Here is a 20,439-nt window from a genome sequence, read left to right as displayed (position 1 = left end):
AAAAACATGACTTTTCCCCGCAAAGGTTGATGGGAAACGAAGTGCTGACAGGTATTCGAAAACCTGCCCCTTGACGATCACCGACAATACATTTCCCAGAAAGCAGCTATCCGTAAAGCGCGCCCTCCGTGAACGCGTCACAAAGCCCACTTCCCGCTCGCGTTGGACGTCTACTGAGGTTCATTAAGTATTCTTGCATGTAATTATTATAATAAATAGGAGGCGGTCACACGCCCCCCTGTGCCCCCTCCCACTTTCCCACAGTTGAGTTTTTCCGTCAGATAAACGTGTAAGTCAGTCTCCATCATGGCGACAACTACAGAGGCCCGGAGCTGCTGACCGCTGGAGTGAAGTGGACCTATTGGATGCCTGGTTGACTACACCGGTGTCGCGCGCTACTCAGGCGGGAGAATGTGAGCCGCAAAGCGGCCGTGAAGTTAGTTTGCGAGAGTGGGGTTTCTCCGTATTGGCGCTTTTTTTTCCCCCGACCCCCAGTTTTTGATTTACATCTGCTGGAGATGGACGGTGCGCGGTCTGTTTTGTTGGGAGGGAACAGGCTGGAGGTCGGCGGCTCGGCAGACAGCGGCTCCGAAACGGGCGAGTTGAGCGCCGTCGGTAAGTTGAGAAAGGCTGGCGGCGGGTGCCCCGCTGTAGAGAATGGCGCGATGGGAGAGGACGATGGTGCGGACGGGGTGTCGCCGCGGAACAGCAGTGGAGACGCGGCGGTTCGAGCCGGTGGGAGTACTGCCTTGAAAGGGAGCGCTGTGTCCGCTAACGGTGCCGTCAACTCGCTGCTGGCGAGGAGGAGGAGACTGAAGAGGAATCTCTCTGCAGCGGCCGCGACTTCCAGCACCCCCGGGCCCGACGCCTCCTTAGGCTGTAAGATGCCCTCGGCCTCGTTCGCCTCGGCGTCGGCTCTGGGCACTCGGAGCTTGGACAGGAAGGCGGTGCTCCGGCACAGGCCGGCCGCACAGCTGCAGCCCTCCGACCGGGACTGGGTGCGGGCGGACCTCTCGCGGGGCTGCGTGCGCCTACGCGACTGCCTGCTGCCGTCTCAGCTGCGGCCGGTGCTGTGTACGCGGGAGACCACGGCCGCAGCAGTGGCGCGTGCTCTGAGCCGGCACGGGGGCAGAGGGGGCGCGGTCCGAGTGCTCGGTGCTGAGGGGCCGGCGACTGAGGGGCCGGCGACGGAGCGCAGATGTGGGGATGATGATCCCCCGAGGCTGCTGCCGAGCGAGGCCCTCACCCCTCAAGGCGGTCCAGCTGTTACTGCGCAAGACGGACTTTCCGAGGACAGAGTTCTATCCCGCCGGTCCACGGGCGTGCGCCTCACTCCGGCCCCCAGTACTCCAATGAACCGCGAGGAGAGGGGTGGCCTGTTGGATCCGCTGGGCAGTTCATCTGACGAATTGGACTTCGACTGCTCGTCCTCCGCCTCTGTCCACCCGCCGTCTAGCAGTGAGAGTAACGACAAAGCGAACGGCAGGACCGCCGGTGCCCGGAACTGGGTGGTCACCGGGGCTCGCGGAGCCGGTTCTCCGGACCCAGGCTTCCCGCAGGACTCGGCCCCCACGCTCTACGTGCAGCTCCACGGCGAAGCGGTCCGGAGGCTGGAGCCGGACGAGAAGCCGCTGAGCATCCAGAACGAGTACTTGTCCGGACTGGGCTTCGGGGACCCGCGCCGGGTGCAGGACGAGGGGCTGGACGCCGAGATCGGCTGTCTCATCCGCTTCTATGCAGGTAAAACAACGGGAGCCTTTTCTGCAGCGCACGTGAGGCGCAGGTGCGGGTGGCGTGCGCGGTGGACCCGGCGCGAGACGAGAGACAGCATGGAAGTGATTGTGAATAAGAATAGGCGGCTGTGCGGTCATCATCGGTCTTTCTCCCCCCATCAAAAATTTATTGTCGTAGTTTATTTTCCACTGTGGAAAGTGGAGGGCCGAAGCGCCGTGGCTACGCTGCGCTGGTACTCGAGAAAATGTTAGGTAATGGCTCGTGTATCCTAAAGCGTTCGTTTTTTAAAAACGGTTTCTGCTGTTCTGTGAGGAGGAGTTCCACAGCACAGGAAAGGTTTGAGGCACGTGGGCACATCAGTAAGAGTAAGTAGCTGTTTATAATTCTTTTAAACTATTCAGATGATGATTTTCTCCAAAGTGACTAGTGTTAATCTGCCTAATTACTTACCCATTTATACAGCTGCTGGGTCATCTTTACTAGACTAGCATATGCCTCTGCCAAGGCCAGGAGGTGGGATTTGAACCTGTATCCTTCTGCAGTCTGACCACTGTGCCACCTGCTGCCCCGTGTTGGGTTGTTCAAGCCAGGGGCTGTGCCTGTTGCCACCTGTTGAAATGAGCTTGTTTCCTTTTTTCCCTGACCTTGTTGCTTCCCTGCGAATGACAGTGAACACCCTCGCAGGGGCTTGCTCACCTGCTGCTCGTGGACAGAAGGCCGTGCCAGTGTCCGTCTTTATCACGTTAACGTAGAGCGGTGGGGTGTAGGTGTCTGAGGCGGCGCTAATCTGTTCAACACTGGCAGCTGTTTGTGTGGGTGGGCGGGCAGGCATGCAGTGCATAGCTGGACAGCAGCTTGCATGCTCAGCATTCCTCTGGAAGCCAGCAGAGAGAGCTGGCGGTGGACTGCATGCAGGTGGGGGTTCAGGGTGCTCCCCAGTGCCTGGCCTGCAAGTCAGAGCACGGCGTTAGGTTTGTGGAAGGGATTGCGGCTTGGCCCCGCGGGAGTCTTGACCCAAAGAACCGTCCAGGTGCCAAGTGTGGTGTCGGGTCAACCTCAGCATGCCGCTTATCGTTTCCAGGCTGAGCAAACAGAGGACGGAAACCTAGCAACTTGTCTTCCCCCCCAGAATTTTCTGCCTCTTGGTTTTAAATCGTTACTTTGATTTTCTCCCTTGTGAGCTTTGAACTTTGGCAGGGAAGCTGGAAAGACTTGTTACACCTAGGGAAAGAGCAGCATGGTAATGAAACGAGAATATTTACTGTGGTGCAATAAAACACTGTTTACTTGTCACTTGCAGGAACTTGCAGAGCTGTGAAGGGGTGTAAACAAGCCAGTACACTATCTCCCCCTGCCAAGTGCACTCGCCAAATGTGGCATGACAAGGCAACAAAGCAGACCGCGTCTAGCTATGCAGCTTGGACATGCGCCTCTTCCGGATTTCTCCTGTTATCGCCCAAGAGAAAAGGGTTGGCTGTATTAGAGGCTCTGAAAAGCATTGTGGAGCTCGTGAATTCCTTTAATTTAGTGAGTGTGCAGGAGCTGAATCCTTGGCATCCAGTTCTGCGCTGCCCAGCTCTGAGTGGCTGCCAAGCCTGTACTAACACATGGGCTGAGAGCAGAAAGCCTGTGCATTCATTCAGCTCAAAGTGCTGCTTCGGTTTCTCAACAGATACTGGGGATTGGCTAAAGCACTTGCACAGTAGAGCGTTCGTAACTTTTAGAAGTGTGGCTTTTTTTTTTTTTTTTTAATTTTAAATTCAACATTTGCAAGTGTTTTTTGTGGTAATCCCATATGGTCAACTCAGATAGGAATAAAAGATGCTCAACTGTGAAAGAGTTTCCAGAAATTGGACTTGGACATCGACCACCAAAGAATTTGGGCTATTCCTGTCAAGCACTGCAATGTTACTCAATCTGTGGTATATGTCTAGCAGTTAATTTTGCAGTCACATATCAACAGGGAATTCAGGACTGTACAGGGAGTTCAAGAATGTACAGGATATTTGTGATCAGGCTGTGCTAAGGATCTGTACTGTCTGGTGTTATGTATTACTAAGTATACATTGAACTGTATGCACATCTGCAGGTAATTGTCATGAAGGCTGTGCATTTTTAAATATCAGCACAATTAAAGGCCTTATTATATGGAGCTCAGTTCTGTGCTGCTTTTACTGTATGGTCGTTCGTTGGGTGTAAAAGTTTTGAGCACTTCGCAGACAGTCTGTAGAATAGGTCATGTCTAATGGACCGTGTGATTTAAAGTCTAAAGTCAGACAGCAATCAGTGACAAATGTCTTTTTATATGTATTTATAATCTGAAGTTTTTTCTTATCCTGGTGGTGTGTCTTCAGAGAGAGTGTGAACTCCACGTTGCGTAGTCCCATGGCTCATCTGGGCTATCGGAGGAATGCGTTCAAGCTCCTCATGTACGATGTGCACTGCATCAGGAATTGGCATTTTGGCTCTTAGGGGCCAATACACTTCTAGCCTCTTACACCAAGGACAAAGATTACTCTGGTGTGGGACAATCCACAACCCCTGAGTGTCTGAAGCCTGGGAGGGCAGCTGCCTTCTCTTGAGTAAAATAGCTCACAATGGAAACCTATCACTGTAGGGTTTACTCTTCAGAGGAGGGTCTCGATAGTTCAAGTGCCTGCTGTTATTTGTTCTACTGCGTTGGTTCTGCTTTGACCAACGACGATTCTGAAACTACATACTGAAGCAGGCTTCACCGCACACCACCCTTCCCAATGTTGACCCAGCACAATACACATCCGTCGCATAGCGCTGTGGTTAGTTTGTATGTATTGAACCTAGAGATGTGGGAAAGGACATCCTAGGGTTTATAAGTGTGATTGTGTAGCCACATCCCCTTCATTTTTTTGATGCTAATCTGAGACTGTTTAATTCCTACTGTCCAAATCATGTGTGCTTCTGAATGCTTAGCTTGTTGTGCAGATAATGTTACCATTAATACATTTTATGGTTGCCTCATGCAGTTGGGGTATCTGTGGTTAACCAGAGCTGTCAAAGAGAAAACTGACCAAAAAATTGTAGGGGCTTTCCCAGCCTGTAGGGTGACGGCAGCTTTGTGTGACACATCACTCTCAGTTCCTTAAGATGACTACATCCAGCCCGACACACGAGTGCACTACCTGCAGCCCCTCGGTTAGGGCCCAGAGCGAAATACCTTTGTCACCTTATTATTCACATGACTGCCCTGCAGTCATGGATCATGATTTCTGTGAAAATAGCAGGATTGAGTCTGGTGGGTTCAACCTTCAAGAAAGGTAGAACATGCCCAGGGGAAGAAGGTATATGGGTTTCTAGGTACAGGTAATTCTTGCTGCACAGCCTAACTAATGGCTCCTTGCATAATATGTTCATGAATTTTTTTAAACCTATGGGAAACCGTTCAAGGGGTGAGGTTTTTTGTTTATGCTTGAAGTTTTGTTTTCTTCTTTCATTTGAAGGTATTTTCAGTTAAGTGTTACCCATCATCCAGTTCTTCCTTCTCAGCTGTTGCAGATGAAATCCACCTGTCAGATATACATTCAGTGGACTAGGAAAAGGTGCTCTCAATGCATATTTTTTCTTTGCATGCTGAGTGTGAGAATAACTTCATTGGCTTTGCTTTGGGTTTTTTTTTTTTAATTTAAATTCCAAACTTTTTGTTCAGAATATTGCCTTGTAAATTTGCTCAAGGGAGAATTTGAAGTATTTGCAGTTGTGGTATCTTGCGACAAAGTTTTATGTCCAAAGAAAATGAAAAATTTACAGTGATTATCAAAAATGCTTTATGTACTTGAAGACTTGAATATATTATCTCTATTTAAATGTTCAGTATCTCTTTGCTTAAGGGGCAACACTGATCTTTGTAAAAGTAGGCCCGCTTTTGCCTTTTACGTAAATGTTCTATATTTCATTTAAAATCTGAATCATAATTGATTGTAAATTAAAGAACCCCTTTTATCTGAATTATTTTAAAACTATAGCGTAGAGAAGTTTTTGTACCCTTGATTAAGTAGTATATTACTTTTAAAACAATTTTACAGCTTTACTACATTGCTTAAAATCTGATGCTTTTTTTCGTTGTTGCTTTCCCATGAACCTCAATGTCAGACTCCCCATGCATGTGGAAACTCCCCTTCAACAGCCTCCAGTTGGATTTTTCACCCTTGTGGGGCTGAAATGAGTTTATGGTCCACAGAGACCCCCTCCTGAGCGGTCTCGCCAGGCTCATGCCCTTCTCACGGCTGCTGCGCCGTGACTTGGATGCCGGCAGCCCTGGTTTTGCATGCCCCTATGCTCCCTCCGCTCTACATCACGCTGCTTCCCACATCTGAAGAGCGCTGTTCTGTTTCTCACGGTGCTGTCGGACCAGTGTGAGAACAGCTGGCAACAGTCCTGTTTGCGCTGCAGCAACACGTACTGTTCACTGCACACCTCTACAGCTTCTCTGTGCAAGGACCTGAAATGTGAACAAAGCTGGGATGTGTTCTGCCCTCTTGGTGTTTTCCCATGAGCCGCTCTGCTGCTCATCCCTGCCCCAGCCCTCCTTCAGCATGTACCCTGTGTTGACAGAATAAGCATGACATCAGTGGTGTGTTTGAAAAAGCAACAGAAACTCCGCTATGTCAGTGATGGAGGGAAGCCCTTTGCTTGCCATGACGACAACTCACTGAGTGGGCTCGCGCTCACCAGTGACACTGGCGGTGGAAACTCATGCTTGTTGTGTGACAATCCATGCACACACTTCTCTTCCATTTCGCTAAATATTTTGAGCATAATAACTTGACATTTAGGCTGAACAGCAATTACATCTTCCCATGTGAGTGAGTTGACCTTTGCTTTTAATGTTAGAATACAGTTACAGAAGCAGTACTTGTTTTGTATCTTCTAGAGTGCAGTAATGGCATAGCATTGAGGATAGGGCAACCGTGTTGCAGTTGAAGGATCCAGGTTCGAATTCCACCTCCTGCTCTAATATACCCGAGTAAGATACTTACCCTACTGTATCAATTCAGGGTGAATCACTTTACGTAGGTTAACGCTGTAAGTCTCTTTGGAGAAATCCGAGCCAAATGTCTGTTTCGAGAAGTGATCCCACAGTAAAGGCCAGGCAGTAGATGCTGGCAGCAATGCAGCAGAGGGCCGTTCCTCTTTGCGTGTTTCGGTGTCTCCTCTCTCACAAGCTACACAATGGTTTCATTCCTTTCAACATGTTCCCAGTGTGTGAATATGACAGTAAGAAACTCTTTGGTAGAGTGGGGGACTCTGTGGGCTATTGAGGCTCTTGGCAAAGAATGTGTTGTCATTGAGTTTGAGGAGAAGCAGGCTATTACATAATGGGGAAATGGTGCAGCTGGGGGGGGTATGGTCCTAGTTACTGGATACCACGGTGGTTCTCTGCCCTACAAGTATTGCAATGCACGTGGTAAGTACATGTGCCTCACTGGGAGGGGCAGGGGCTGTTCCCCTTGCTCTCTCTACACCTTTTCTTAACTTGTACAAACTCGCTGTCCCACACACTTCAGCATTTTCACTATGGAGCTTGGGGTTCCGAATGAACGGAAGCCTTATCGAGCAGGACCAGGATGATGGGATTGTTCAACAAGGTTTAGTGAACAGTTTCTTTAACTCCAGTTGTAAGCAAACTCCACTAATTGTTTGCATTATTGTCTTAAACTGGGAGCAAAACTTGTATTCAATTTACAAGCATATAGTTAATGAAGGAACTGGTTTGCTCAGGGGAGTTTATTCTCAACTCTGATAGGTTTCCTGGCTGGGTCCAAGGGGGTAGAGCTGTGCTCTCAGCCAGCACTCTTGGCCTCTGAAGGGGAAGGGTGGATTTTCCCCCTGCGGAGGAAAAGCTCCTGTCTCGTAGAATTTGCACAACCACACCTATTGACCGAGGCAGCACACAGATTATAATCTGACATTTGCAGGATGTTTGTTTGTTCACTTCTGATGGATGTAACATGTTCGAGTGGAAAGCAGTGAAGTAAAGAACTAAACCCCCAGTGACACATCCTGATATATCAAAGGTAGAACTGTCTTCATGCCTTAAAATGTCTTATTCGCTTTGAGAATGGTCTTTGTGCAAATGCTTTACAATAAATTTTCTGAATGAAGATATTTCATTTTTTTTTTTTTTTTTTTTTGGTGAGTGCTATGGACCTCTCCATGGAGAACAAGTTGTTACTGCTGAACTTCACAATTCCGCAGCGTGTTGCTTGTGAAGTGAGCTGCGGGGGGGTGGGTGTGGAAGGAGCTCTTGTGACCTTTGCGTGTTCTTTCAGTGTTGTGCTCTTCAAAATGTGCTAGGAGCAGCGTCACTGCTGGAGTGTCCATGGTAAAAAGACCTGCACTGCTTCGGTAAAGTTTACGAGAGGAGCAAAACGTGTCATTGCAGGTTCCTCATATCAACTTTGGGTGAATCATTTGGTCAGGGTGCGAGGATTTAGTTTTATGTATTAATTAAATGGCGATAATAAAGATGATTTAGCAGTGAAGCATGGGAAGGACCATGAGTCAAGTGGACTGGACATGTTGTTATGGTGGCCCAGGCATTGCCACCTGCAACTCGTCCACTTAGCTGTTGGCCACAGCCTCTCTGCAGACTGCAAAGTGAGTTAACCTCTTTTATGAAAACCAGTCTATTAAATATGACAACTAGAACTGTGACAGTACTTCCAAGGTCATTGTTTCAAGTCCTTTCTCCTCTTGCTTTAAGCAGTTTTAAAATATTAATCCAGCTTTAACTGACTTTATGCTTTTAAAAATCAGCCCTATAGACTTCTAAAAATAGTAGCATGACTTTTTTTATGTCAAAAGAAGTCTGACCGCTGTTTGTAATGCGTCATATCCGAAAAAAAGGAAGAACCAGGTCACTGGTGTTAATCCAGAGTTTATTCCTTATTCTGTGCAAAGGAATTAAAAAGCTCTGGGGGGTGTTCAGTTCTCTATTCTTTACTGGGCTGCTGTTTTTATTGTTTGCCGAGAGCTGCCGGTGATCCATGGCCTGATGAGTAGTTTGTGTAGAAAAGACCATGGGGTCTTCTCTGGTATTAAAATTTTTCTTCATCAGCTCAATAATATTAATGGTGAAAAGGCTTCCTGTTGCTGCTTGAGTCTTCCTGTTTTCCCCCCCCCCCGTTCTTAACGCGCACTGTGCAGACATGCACCTTTTTAACAAACACTGTAGATCGGTCTGTGTGGCATGTAGCATCGTAGGATTTGAACCCGCATCCATCTGTTGGAAAGCCCTCTCGCCAGACCATGATGGTAGAGTGGAGCACGTTCTGGTATGCTGTTGTCAAGTGCCTGTTGTGTGGAACCTCAGACGTGGGCATTATGTAATATGATTTAATGAATGAGTTAGCTAATTGTTTTCAGCTGCAAGCTTTAATCGGACAAGCGGTGGGAAAAGAGGATCTCTAATCTGCTTCTCACTCTAACCACCCCCGCCCCCCTTGTTTTCCTTCCACTTGCTCCCTATTCACAGCCACTCCAGTTCTCTTTCCAGCTCATATGCTTTGATTTCCATCCTGGAATCGCAGTGACTCTTGATCTCGCCCTTTTTTTTTTTTTTTTTTTTTTTCTCCCCCCCCCCCTCCCCCCTCCGTGTCACTGCCCTCCTTTTCCCTTATGTGTCTCTCTCAATATTTTCTGTGCCATCAATCTGTCACAAACCTTGTCAGTTCCTGGTCTTCTCAACTTGGTCTGTATGCTTGTACAGTATATACCCAAAAATTCTTTGTTGCCATTTTGAGTGTTCCAACTTTTTTTTAGGATCTACTCAAATCTGTTTTTAAAGCTGGATCTAGTTTGGCAGAATATACAATATTAACTTGCTTAGTCAGACCAACGTGCCTAGGAACTGGTGAATTTTTTTTTTGTGTGTGTGTATATATATATAATATATATGTGTGTGTGTGTGTGTGTATATAATATTAACCCCTTTTGTAAAATCAGAAGCCTGTTTTGTTCGTGTAAAGCTCTAGCGTGACATTTGGGAGCAACAAGAATGTGAGTAAGCTTGTCAAAGGGAGCTCTGAGCCTGAGTCCGCAGGTCATTCTCGAGCCTGTCATCTCTGTCCAATCTCATATCCTCTGTGTGCCTTGTGGAATGCTGCGTGCAAATGATCGTATGACAGATCTCAAAAGTGGTTTGGCTTTGGAGTTTGAATAACAAATTTAAGTAATATTTTCTGGTTACTTGCAAAAATTCTTTTTTGCTTTATTGCAGATCAAATAAAGCTGAAATGGGCGTAGTTTGAATTGAACTGCCCTCCTGTTTTTATTTTTAATTTCTGCAAAGCTACTGTACCAGTGGAATTCACAAATTGGACATCTTCCAGACAGTGTCTCTATCACAGTCCAACATTCAGACTGTAATCAGAATGAAAATGATGAATTGTACAGATGGCCTGCAATCTAATGCATCACTTTGGCTCTAATTCTACCTGACTGCTGCAGGAGAGAGGCATTGCTCAGCTGTCCCCTCTGCTCCAGGGAAGTCGCTGGAGATTGGTGGGTTTTTTTAAAAGAGCTTCACGTAGTGTAGGACCTGTGGCGGGGCAGCTGGATGTTTTGGGGGTGGGGCCTCTTTCTCAGTTGCTCTCATGGTGCCAGTTGACTTAAGTAGAAAAGGATCTGGTCCTGGGAATGTGATAACTGAAATGGAAGTCTCAATATGGTGAGAATTGAGGATGTAAAGGAGACTAACAACCAGCAGATCTGTTTTAAGGTAGGTCACGGGTGCTTGCTTTTGGGTGCGGTGGCTGTCCTGAACTCCACTCGGCACCCAGTGTCCCCCCTCTTCAGTTTGTCAGTGGTAATGTGATGTGTGATGATTCCTGAAAGAGACAAGTTTCTATCTAATACATCAGCCTGGGGAGTAACGTAGCGAAATAGTGTCCTTAGTGTCTGAAAACTGTGTGAGGTTATATGGGTATTTGTGCAAACAAGCGGTAAGTCCCTGTCTAAAGGATCGGCCAAGATGTACAGGAGGTGGGACTCATTTGTTGTGTACACAGGATGTGCCGTGACACCTGCCCTCATCACCAAATCACTGCTCAAAAGGATTGTGGTGAACGCTGGATTATTCAATGTCGGGGGGGCTGCTGTAATTCACCGCTCACATTAAATTTACGTTACTTCGTTTAGCAGATGCTTTTCTCCAAAGCCAGTGGACACTATCTAGTGTTATCATCCCACACCTTATTCACCAGGGTGACTTGCACTGTTAGATACACTAATTACGAGTTACTCATCAATCCTTCAGTGGAACACACTCTGTCACTCACACACTATGGCTGACTTAGTAACCAGTCCACCTGAACAGCATGTCTTTGGACTGTGGGAGGAAACCAGAGCACACTGGGAGAACATGAAAACGCCACACAGACTGATCTAAAACCCACGTCCTCTCGCACCACCCAGGCGCTATGATTTACTTTTTAATTGCTGGTTGTCTCCCAAGTGACTCAGTGCTAAGGTATTTTTAAATATTTACCTGTTTATACACCAGGGTAAATGTACTGTACCAATTCATGGTAAGTACCTTGTGGGTACTACAGCGGGAAGTTTATTTTGAACCTGGCTGCTTTGAAACCAAATGTGGGAGCTCTTACTGCTATTCCACCTTCGGCCCCTGCAGACGTTTCGTTTACATGAATGTGTCTATCTGGCGAATTCTGTTCTCTTTAGTTATTGACTTCTCCGAAGTGATTTACACTAGTTTACCCATTTAGGGGCAATTTTTTAAAAAAATTTACAGCTATCAGTTCATAGTAAATGCCTTACACACAGGTAGCATAGCAAGTGGTGGAACTCATGTTTTTAGAGTGCCCACCTACATTTGTCCTGCCCCTTTCTGGTGAGAAATGTTAGAACCCCAGGCTCAACAGCATGCTGCTTTTGAGGTTAGACATCTTAATCTCTTGGCCTCAGATGAGCTGCAAAAGCTCACTTAGACTGACTCTCAGATGAGTCCATCTGCTGGAAATACCAGGAGGAAAATACATTCACAGGACCTTCTCTGTGATACTGGGAGCCCATCTCTGAATGTCACACAACTTCATGTGATGATGCTCTTAAAGGGCTTTTAATTTGTCTTGCATTGCTTGAACTCAGTCCCTTCTCTTCTCCCTAGTTCTTCACTTTTCTTCTGATTTCCCCCTCCCTCCTTTCATAACTTGTAATGTACCTCTTTTAGAGGTTTGGAATGTTTTCTTGATTATTTCTTGGGCCAGGTCGTCAATAGAGCTGTCTGAAGGTTTCTAGTTTGAATCCCTACTCTTGCTGTAGTAGACTTGGTTACATTCATTTATTTAACAGTTGCTTTTCTCTAAAGTGACTTCCAATGAACTCTATGTAGTGTTATCAGTTCGTACACCTTATTCACCAAGGTGACTTAAACTGCTAGGTACAGCACTTACACTGGGTCACTCGTCCATACATCAGTGGAACGCACACTCACTCGCTATGGGGGAACCTGAACACCATGTCTTTGGACTGTGGGAGGAAATCAGGGCACCTGGAGGAAACCCACACAGACACGGGGAGAACATGTAAACTCCACACAGACTGATTGGGGATCAAACCCATGTCCTCTCGCACCACCCAGGCACTGTGCAGCAGCAGCAGCAGCAGCGCTGCTAGCTGTACCACCATGCTGCCCACAAATAAGAGGAACATACCATGAATTCATACAGTAGGAATATCCTGCTTTATAAGCAATCTGTGCGAATTGGTATCTAATACTTTTTTCTGTGGATGAAGTCGACTAAATGGTGCTTAATACCTCTCCTTTATGTGCTTAAAGTTATGGAAAACAGCTAGTTTAATTAAATGTACCAGTTGCCAGTCGCATTATAAAAGCGATTGTGGAGTTTCATTAAAATACCCATGCATCAGACTGGGTAGAGGTGAAGGAAGGTGGTTGAAACAGAAAACTTATTAAAAATTGCCATCCAGTCAGTTATGCTGAAGAACATACCGAAAGCACTTTATTTATACAGTGTCTCCATTAATGCCTTATTTTAAAATAATTGCTCTTAGGTTCTTATGTACATGGGCTCAGGACTTCTGTGGGAATCTGAAATGCCACATCACCAAATATAATCCTTTTTTATATTTAAAAAAACTTTTGCTCTATGCCTGCACTTTTTTAAAGCTTTGTTTCAGCTTTTAGTTTTGTGATTCTTTCGCTTTGGAACAGCCTCAAACCCAGATCAACGCTTCTCATTTAGTATTAATGAGTAATTGGTTACAGGAAAGGACAGGATTTTGGATTCCAGGATACTAAACTCACGTGCTGTGTCCTCACCCAAACCCCCGAATCCATGCGTCATATCCTCAACTTCACCTATAAGGTTAAATCCCTGGCGTGTTATGAAATGAGCAGCGCACCTAATCATCTGTCCGCAGCTTCACATCCATCTATCTCCTCTGCAGCTCAAGTTCTCACTGTCCATCTCATGCATCTTCTCACTTCAGCTCCCTGTAAGCCTTTTAAATCTGCTGAGTGTGAGAGAACCTTGGGAGGACTGGACCAGCTCATCTGTGTTCTGACACCCATCGTTATTCCAGATGATGTTCGGGTGGCTTCAGGTTTTGGCTCATCTGTGTACCAAAGCACACGTGTCTTCCTGTGCTTATCCGCAGCAACACCGCTATTCCCAGCCCATCTGCATCGATCACCAGCGACGCGGAAAGATGGTCAGCCTTGTGTTTTGTTACACCGCAAGACTTGGTGCCGAGAGAAGCTGGATATGAAACTGTAATGCTTACTTCGGTCCCAACTCAGCGCCGGCTGAATAATTTTCCTGTAATGAGATCTAATCCAGCGTTAACTGGATTCCTCAGGATATCATCCCATGTGCTGCATCGCAGCAGCTGGTCCCTGTCACGTGTTGGGATTTAATCCTCCTTAGTGAGGGGTTGGCCTCACTGCTGCGGGGCCCGGGTTTCCGAAATAACGAATTTCTGTAAACTTTTTTTTTTTTAATTTTCTGAGCTGCTTCATCCTCCTCCCAAAGCCCAGTCCTACCATCCTTCCCCTGTGTGGTGAGAAGTAGGTCTTTGAGTTGCTCTATACAAACACACATACACACACGTGCTCGAATACTGGGTACAAAGCTGTTGAGGCACCGGCTCTCATGGCGCTGCTGGAATGCACGTCCCAAGGGTGAAAGCAGCAAAGTCCAGCTGCATCCTGCACGCAGCTCCACAGCACCATGCGGTTATGCTTTATTTGTAGTCTGTGCGTCGCACAGAAACAAGACTGGTGTCGCCATGCATTTTGCCAAACTTAGCAGAACTTCCCCACAAGGGCAGTAGACAAAAAAAAAAAAAAAAAAAAAAAAAACTTTCATTTAGAAAGCTTAAACAAAATAGTCCAAAAGCCTTATCACATTCCTTGTACATTTATATTTGCATTACTTAGTTTAGCAGATATTTCTCTCCAAAGTGACGTTCAATTCAGAATAAAAGTATACTTCACCAACAGATGGGATGCAGTAGGTGCAGACATTTGTGTCTATATCTTTTGTGGAGCAGAACTAGGCAATTTCTTGAATTATCATGAAGACTTATTTTTATTCAAAGTTTTTTTTTTTTTTTTTTTTTTTTTTTTTTTTTTTCCTTCTTCTTTCCTCTCTCTTTGAATTACTTAAAATCAGTGTGAGACTGAGGGGGAAATGGTGTAGAAGGGGTGTCTACTTCCTCTGTGCAGAGGCGCCACTCTGAGTTCCAGCTTGTGAAAAACACGGGTGTCCATTCTATCTCTGAATGCCGTTTCCTGGGTGGGAGTGGAAGAGGAACCGTCTGTCGCCAAATCGCAATGGTCTGCATACTTGCCAGCTGGACCCTTGAATGATCTGCTACTGTTACGCGGTCATGGGTGCACAAGATGTACAACCTTGTCCGAAATGGAAAATGAGCGGCTGTTGTTGCTGCAACCCTCGACATGATGGAGCGTGTAATTGAGCACAGCCGGGCGTGTAGTGTGCTGTTCCTCGGCGACCGTTTGGAGCCACTGAGGACATCGTCACAATAACCCAGGTCTTCCAGCTGCCTGCAGGCAGCGCTTGTTCACTTGTACTTGTCCAGGAGATGTGAGGTGAACCTCCGATAGACCTCTCCTGCCTGTTTGTACGGCCGGAATTGTTCATCTAGTTAGGCCATATATGTCTCTGTGTGTGTGTACACGTACTTTGCCAGACAGTAAGGTTCAGGACAGAGCCCTGGAGAATGTAGGCGGCATACTCTGCTGTTTGAGAGCAGGCTGCGTGATGTTGGCCCGCGAGACTGTGGCCTGGCTCCGAGGTTCTGCATGTGAGCCTTGCCTCGTGGAAAGTGTGTTCACCATGGGTCCTGCGCGGGGTTCTCAGGTTCTCACTCGCTGTCACTAACTGCTTATCTAGAGGTGAGGTTGTAGTGGTCCAGAGCATATCTCATAAACACAAGCTGCCATGGCCGCACCCCAGATGACATGGTACTCACAGGGTAGCTAGGCATACACACTCATTTCCATAGACAGCCACAGACCGCTGGTGATTTTTAGTGAAGTTGCTTGATATGCATATTTTGAGACTGTGGGTGGGGGGGGGGGAACTAGAGCCTCCTGGTGGAAACCTGTATGAATGGGGGAGGGTATGCCAACCACACAAATTGAATGGGGAACGAACCTATAGCCAAGGAACCTTTTGCAGAATGGATAACGGCTGGATGTCTGCAACACGCTGGCAGAGGCATCACTTTTCCCTCTAGAGGAAACTTAATGAACTCCACAGCCAGGAGGGCAATGGCAGAGTAGGTGAGCATGTAGTACAGGTGTGATGTTCCTGGAGTCAACCTCTGTCACATAGAATGCTCTCATTTGATAGGATGGTGATGGGAAAGGACAGGTTGAGGAACCCTGGAGTCCCATGGCTGTGGCCTGATACAACCAGTTTGTTTCTTTTCCTCCCCTGTGGGAGGACAGTGACTTTTTTTCTTTTTAAACATGTCAAGTGAAAGTAGGAAAAGCCTTACATTTTATGAATGCTTTATTTGCTCTCTAGAGGACATGCATCGACTATGAGGCGACTGGTCCCCCTGTCAGCTTGCTGAAATAGAGGGGCCTTGGACCGTTACTGGGTTCAGAAGTCGGGCCCTTAGGGAGAATCTGGAGAGCAGGGTTCACAGCCTAGACTCCTCCCCCTGGCCTCGTGTGGCCGGTTCCTGGCCAATCGCACGAGGGGAGAACACTGCAAGTAGGGGAATGCAGTCAGATGGAAATGCGCATACAATACAGACACAGACGGGGGCACCGGCACAGACTTGTCATTGTGTCTTTGTGAGTGCGTGAGACAGCGATGCTCTTTACATCGCTGTGGGGGGGGGGCTCATGTTTGTTCCAAGCTTCTATCATGACGACATCACCAAAGAACGGCACAGAGTGTTCAAAGAATTTGTAAGCAGCTCCCGTTTCTGCACATATCAACACGATGTCTGCAGAAACGCCTCCGTTTATCATGGGAACAGGTGCATTTCCTTCGAGCTGATATTGATCTCCTTTATCCGTTAAAGCAGCAGCAGTACTCTGGAGGGGGGAGGGGAATTAGGGCAAGTTAATAAATATATAATTTTACATAATCCTTATTTAAGAGCCTCTGAGGAAAAGCATGACAACTTGAGACCATTAAGAGCTAGTCTCAGCCCACACATGGCATGAGGCTAAGTAATCCTTTGAGGTGATGCCTTGCCTACTTTCCCATAATGCATCGGTGTGACAGCAAGAGGTATGAATCACTGACCAGTTTTATATGTGGGGAAAAGGCCTCCGAATTCTTACACCTTCCCCTGTGTGCTGAAAGACAGTTTGTATCTGATGTGACCGAGGTGAGTCCTATATGTTCATGGCAGTAGTCACAAGCCTCACAGCACCTCTTTTCTGTCCCCCAACTTGCCCCCTCCGTCATTATAGGGTGCAGAAGGTGTCTTGTTGCGATTCATCAAGTCTCAGTGTGAGCTGCGGTATCCCGTGCAGAAAGACAGTTGGCCTGTTTCGTCCCACATAAAATGCACGGAAGGGGCCCTCTGTGGGTTCAACTGTGCCTCTCTCCAGTTGATGACGGGTTCGGGCACAACAGATTGCATGATGCGTCACGGGCGGTTCATTTTGAATCCCATTTAAGTGGAGGTAAAAGCCTCTGTACATCGTGTGCCTATGGAACGTTGCACCTAAACTGGAGTCTTCATGTTGGAGACTGAAGGTCTGATTTGAAAGATGTCTTTAAAGTCCCCTTGTTGTCCTCAGGGATAAATCAACCAGTCATGAAATGGGCTTTTAACATTGCTTTGAAAAAAGGGAGGGGGGGGGGAAATCAGACTACACCAAAAATTTCAGACCTCTGAAAATAATTCATGCCGGAATTCATTGTTTCGTTGTCGCCGTTACCCAGAACATTTTTGTGGTTCTGTCTCTGCGATCGCTGCTCTCCCCTCAGAGCCTGGCGTCAGGGTGTACGCTGAGCTCTTGAGGGACCATGACAGGTCCCTCCCCCATGCCCCTGCGGCCCCGCTGTTCTGATTCACTGTGGCAGCTCTGAGCTCAGAGACTGGGGGCTGACATGGTGGTTCTGAAACAACAGTTTTTGTCTCAACCTGACAGTGGGTCCTTTCTCTGCCCCCCCCGAGGACTGGGGACATGCGGTGTGGATGGGAATGGGGTGTGTTTACACTGAGGAGCTCAAGCAGGGCGGGGGGATGGAGGGGGGTCTTTGTATGTGCGTGTCTGTCACGGACACGTGTAAGGCTGAACGCGCACTGTACTGTGAAATACCGCGGTCTATAGAAACAGAGCAACGGCAACCGGGGACACCCACCCCCCTTAAGTTAGATGCTGAAGGCCACTGGGAGAGTCATGGCCCTGCGAGGAGCGCTCTTCTCGGCTGTAGCACCTCCTCTCCGGGGAGGACCGCACTGACTTGAGCGCCAGTGCCAAGTGATGCTGCTCATACCCTTTGTGTTCCCTCTCCATGCTGCGATTAGCATCTCAAGGGTCTGGAAGGATCTTGCCTGAGATGGAGGACACAGGTGACCTCAGTGGTGCTGCACAGCTGTTCTCTTCTCCCCTCCCTAGATTTCCACAAAAGTTTTGTATACCCTGGGCCTGCAGGATGAATGTGGATCTGCATCCAGAGCCCTTGTAGTGGCTGTCAGCAGGGAGGGTCAGTCAACTTTCAGAATGACACACAACACTTTTGTGAGGACTAACCTCGCCGTGCTGACGTTTGAAACATGTTAGTGGTTGAGTAAGTGTAACAGAGCAGTTTTGATGATTCAACAGTAGGGGCTTGTGGAGTAGAGCACTTTGAAGATGAGCTCTAGGGGTTTGATCTGAATTGCTTCGAAGCAGACAATTGAAAGGACAGATTTGTCGGTCATCCTTATCGGTTCCTTAAAATAGCTGCACAAAGCCACTTTCCTTTGTTATGGTAGGAAGGAAGTTATGATTTGTCTTTGAGGGCCAGGAGCGAAGGGTGTGTTTTTGTAATATACACTGGTTTTGTTTATGACAATGCTATCCGTTTCCCATGGGAAGAGAGGTGAGGCTGGCTTTCCGCTCCCGTGAATGTTTACCCACCCCCTGCCCTCGGTCCAGTTTGCAGCGGAAGAACATGGTGGGCGTGTGCTTTATCAGAGGTTCCCTTGGCCGGGTTTGAGTCAGATTGTGTCGATTCCACAGAGACTGTGGAGAAAGAAGGAAGCCATCATTTGTGACAGACAGCGGCTGCTAAACACACCCATCATTTTAGCCCGGCAGCATTTAAACAGCAGCCATGGGCTCATGTGTCCAGCATTTACTCTCCATCTTCCCTACAAGCCCTCACCCTTCCTGGATGAGGCTTTTTTTTTTTTGTTTGTTTTTGGGTTAAATTCAACCAAAGTCTTCAAGGACCTGAGAGGTCTTCCCTTTGAGAACTGACATGTGCCTTCAAGGTTAATAGCTTATCTCTGGGGAACATCCAGCATATGGACATTTCTCAGTTTAATTTAGCTGATGCTTCTCTCCAAAGTAACTAAGTGATTTATCCACTTATACAGCTGGATAATTTTTACTGTTTCTGTTCAAGATAAGTACCTTGATCAAGGTTACCAGCAGGAAGAGGTGGGATTCAAACCTTCCTCCTTCAGGTAGAAAGCAGCAGCACTATCTGCTCTGCTACCTTTTAGGTGAACTGGTCAGGAAATGTTTTTAAACTTTGCCGTCAAATATCTTACTTTTGATTCCCAGAACGCCGTGTGTTTCTGAGAGTCTACGGGGAAAGAGGGGATTCTCAATGTATACACACAACCATGTGATATCCCCTTCCACAGCCACAGTCCACTCCTGTAGCTGAGCCCTTCCCCCATGACTCACACAGAGGGAAGCAGGAAAGTGAATGTTGACCCTACGGGGCTCTTTGAGCCACATATCAACAACGTATCTTTCTTCTTCATATTGTCTTTTTTTGTAATTGTTGTTTTCCTGTTTTATATAATGGGTGTACAGGAAAACAATGGACCCATTCAAAAGCTTGTTGATTATTGCCATCATGACCCCAAAACGGCATGTCAAGTCTGCTGTGACTTGCATTCTCCCGGCCAGCTGCTCATGTCTCTGTGCTTTTTAGGAATATTTCTGGCTGTTTCATTTCTTAGAAGTCAGCTGCTGCCAAACGCCAACTGGAAAATACATTCAAGTGGGTGTATGTTTGAGTGTAGTGGGGGCTGCAGGTGGAATTGTGGTTAGAGCTTACAATTTTGAGCTCGAGGACCCAGATTGGAATATCTCCTCCTGCTGTATTCCCCTTCGGTAAGGTAACTAGCTGTAAAATTGCTCCAGTCAAAATTACCCACATGTCCAAATGGGAAAATCACGGTGCTCTTTGGAGAAAAGCATGTGCTAAATTAATAAATGCAATAAATACCTTTTTAATGACTGTCACAAGCATTTAATTGAAGTGATTGCTTTTACTTGGACCTTTTTGGGTTGTAGTTTCCCCTTTTGCAGTACTGGCAGTGAGGAAGTGGTGCTGTTCCCTTGGTCTCAGTGTTAAGCCCCCAGAGAGAATGCCACACCCTCCCGATTCTTCAACTGGCAGGCCAAGGGGTTCTTAAAGAATTTGTCGCTCCAGCTTTTGTGCACTGAATGCCAGAATGAACACTGTTAACTGTATGTTAAATTCTAGAGGTGACACCTTAAAAGCTGCAAAGGACCAAAGGTGGATGTCGAGTAACTCCATTTTACATGTACAGTTAACGTAGCAGCTCTTTTAAGGGGGAGACATGTCGGCCTGACAGGAACCCGTGTTCATCTCGGCACCAGCGACATTGCTGTAAACAGACGTTATGTTTCACTAAACGGAGCGACCGATTTTGTAGTTCCAGGGTGCAGTCACTCCACCCTTCTGAATAATACTGGTGAAGGTAATGGGGCACCCCACACACACTGGCACACTGCTTTCCATCTCCCCACCCTTTCTGCAGCACTCCAGTTAGACGGCGCAAATGAGTGAGCAAGCATGATTATAGCCCTTGCGGTTTCTAGGGCCCCGCACCCCACACACGGTGCCGGTATTGTCCCCGTGATGCACTCACTGAAACACTTGTTCCGACGAACTGTATCCAGCCTCGCCTCCTATCCTGCAGGGGATATCAGGGTCA

General features: G+C 47.2%; 1 protein-coding gene across 1 annotated transcript in view; it reads left to right on the top strand.

Moving 5' to 3' along the window:
* The first annotated feature begins 240 nt into the window (after positions 1 to 240).
* Positions 241 to 20,439, top strand: part of LOC108931855 (PH domain leucine-rich repeat-containing protein phosphatase 1-like) — a 40,287-nt gene continuing 20,088 nt past the window's right edge. The window contains exon 1 of the mRNA XM_018747908.2: positions 241 to 1,740. Coding sequence (XP_018603424.2) covers positions 519 to 1,740 — 1,222 coding nt within the window. The 5' untranslated portion in view covers positions 241 to 518. The remainder of the gene's footprint in view (positions 1,741 to 20,439) is intronic.

The sequence above is a fragment of the Scleropages formosus genome, chromosome 19, assembly GCF_900964775.1.
Source record: "Scleropages formosus chromosome 19, fSclFor1.1, whole genome shotgun sequence".
NCBI classification, from domain to species: domain Eukaryota; kingdom Metazoa; phylum Chordata; class Actinopteri; order Osteoglossiformes; family Osteoglossidae; genus Scleropages; species Scleropages formosus.
Note: the sequence above shows the minus strand (reverse complement) of the source record. Positions and strands in the feature narration are given on the sequence as shown.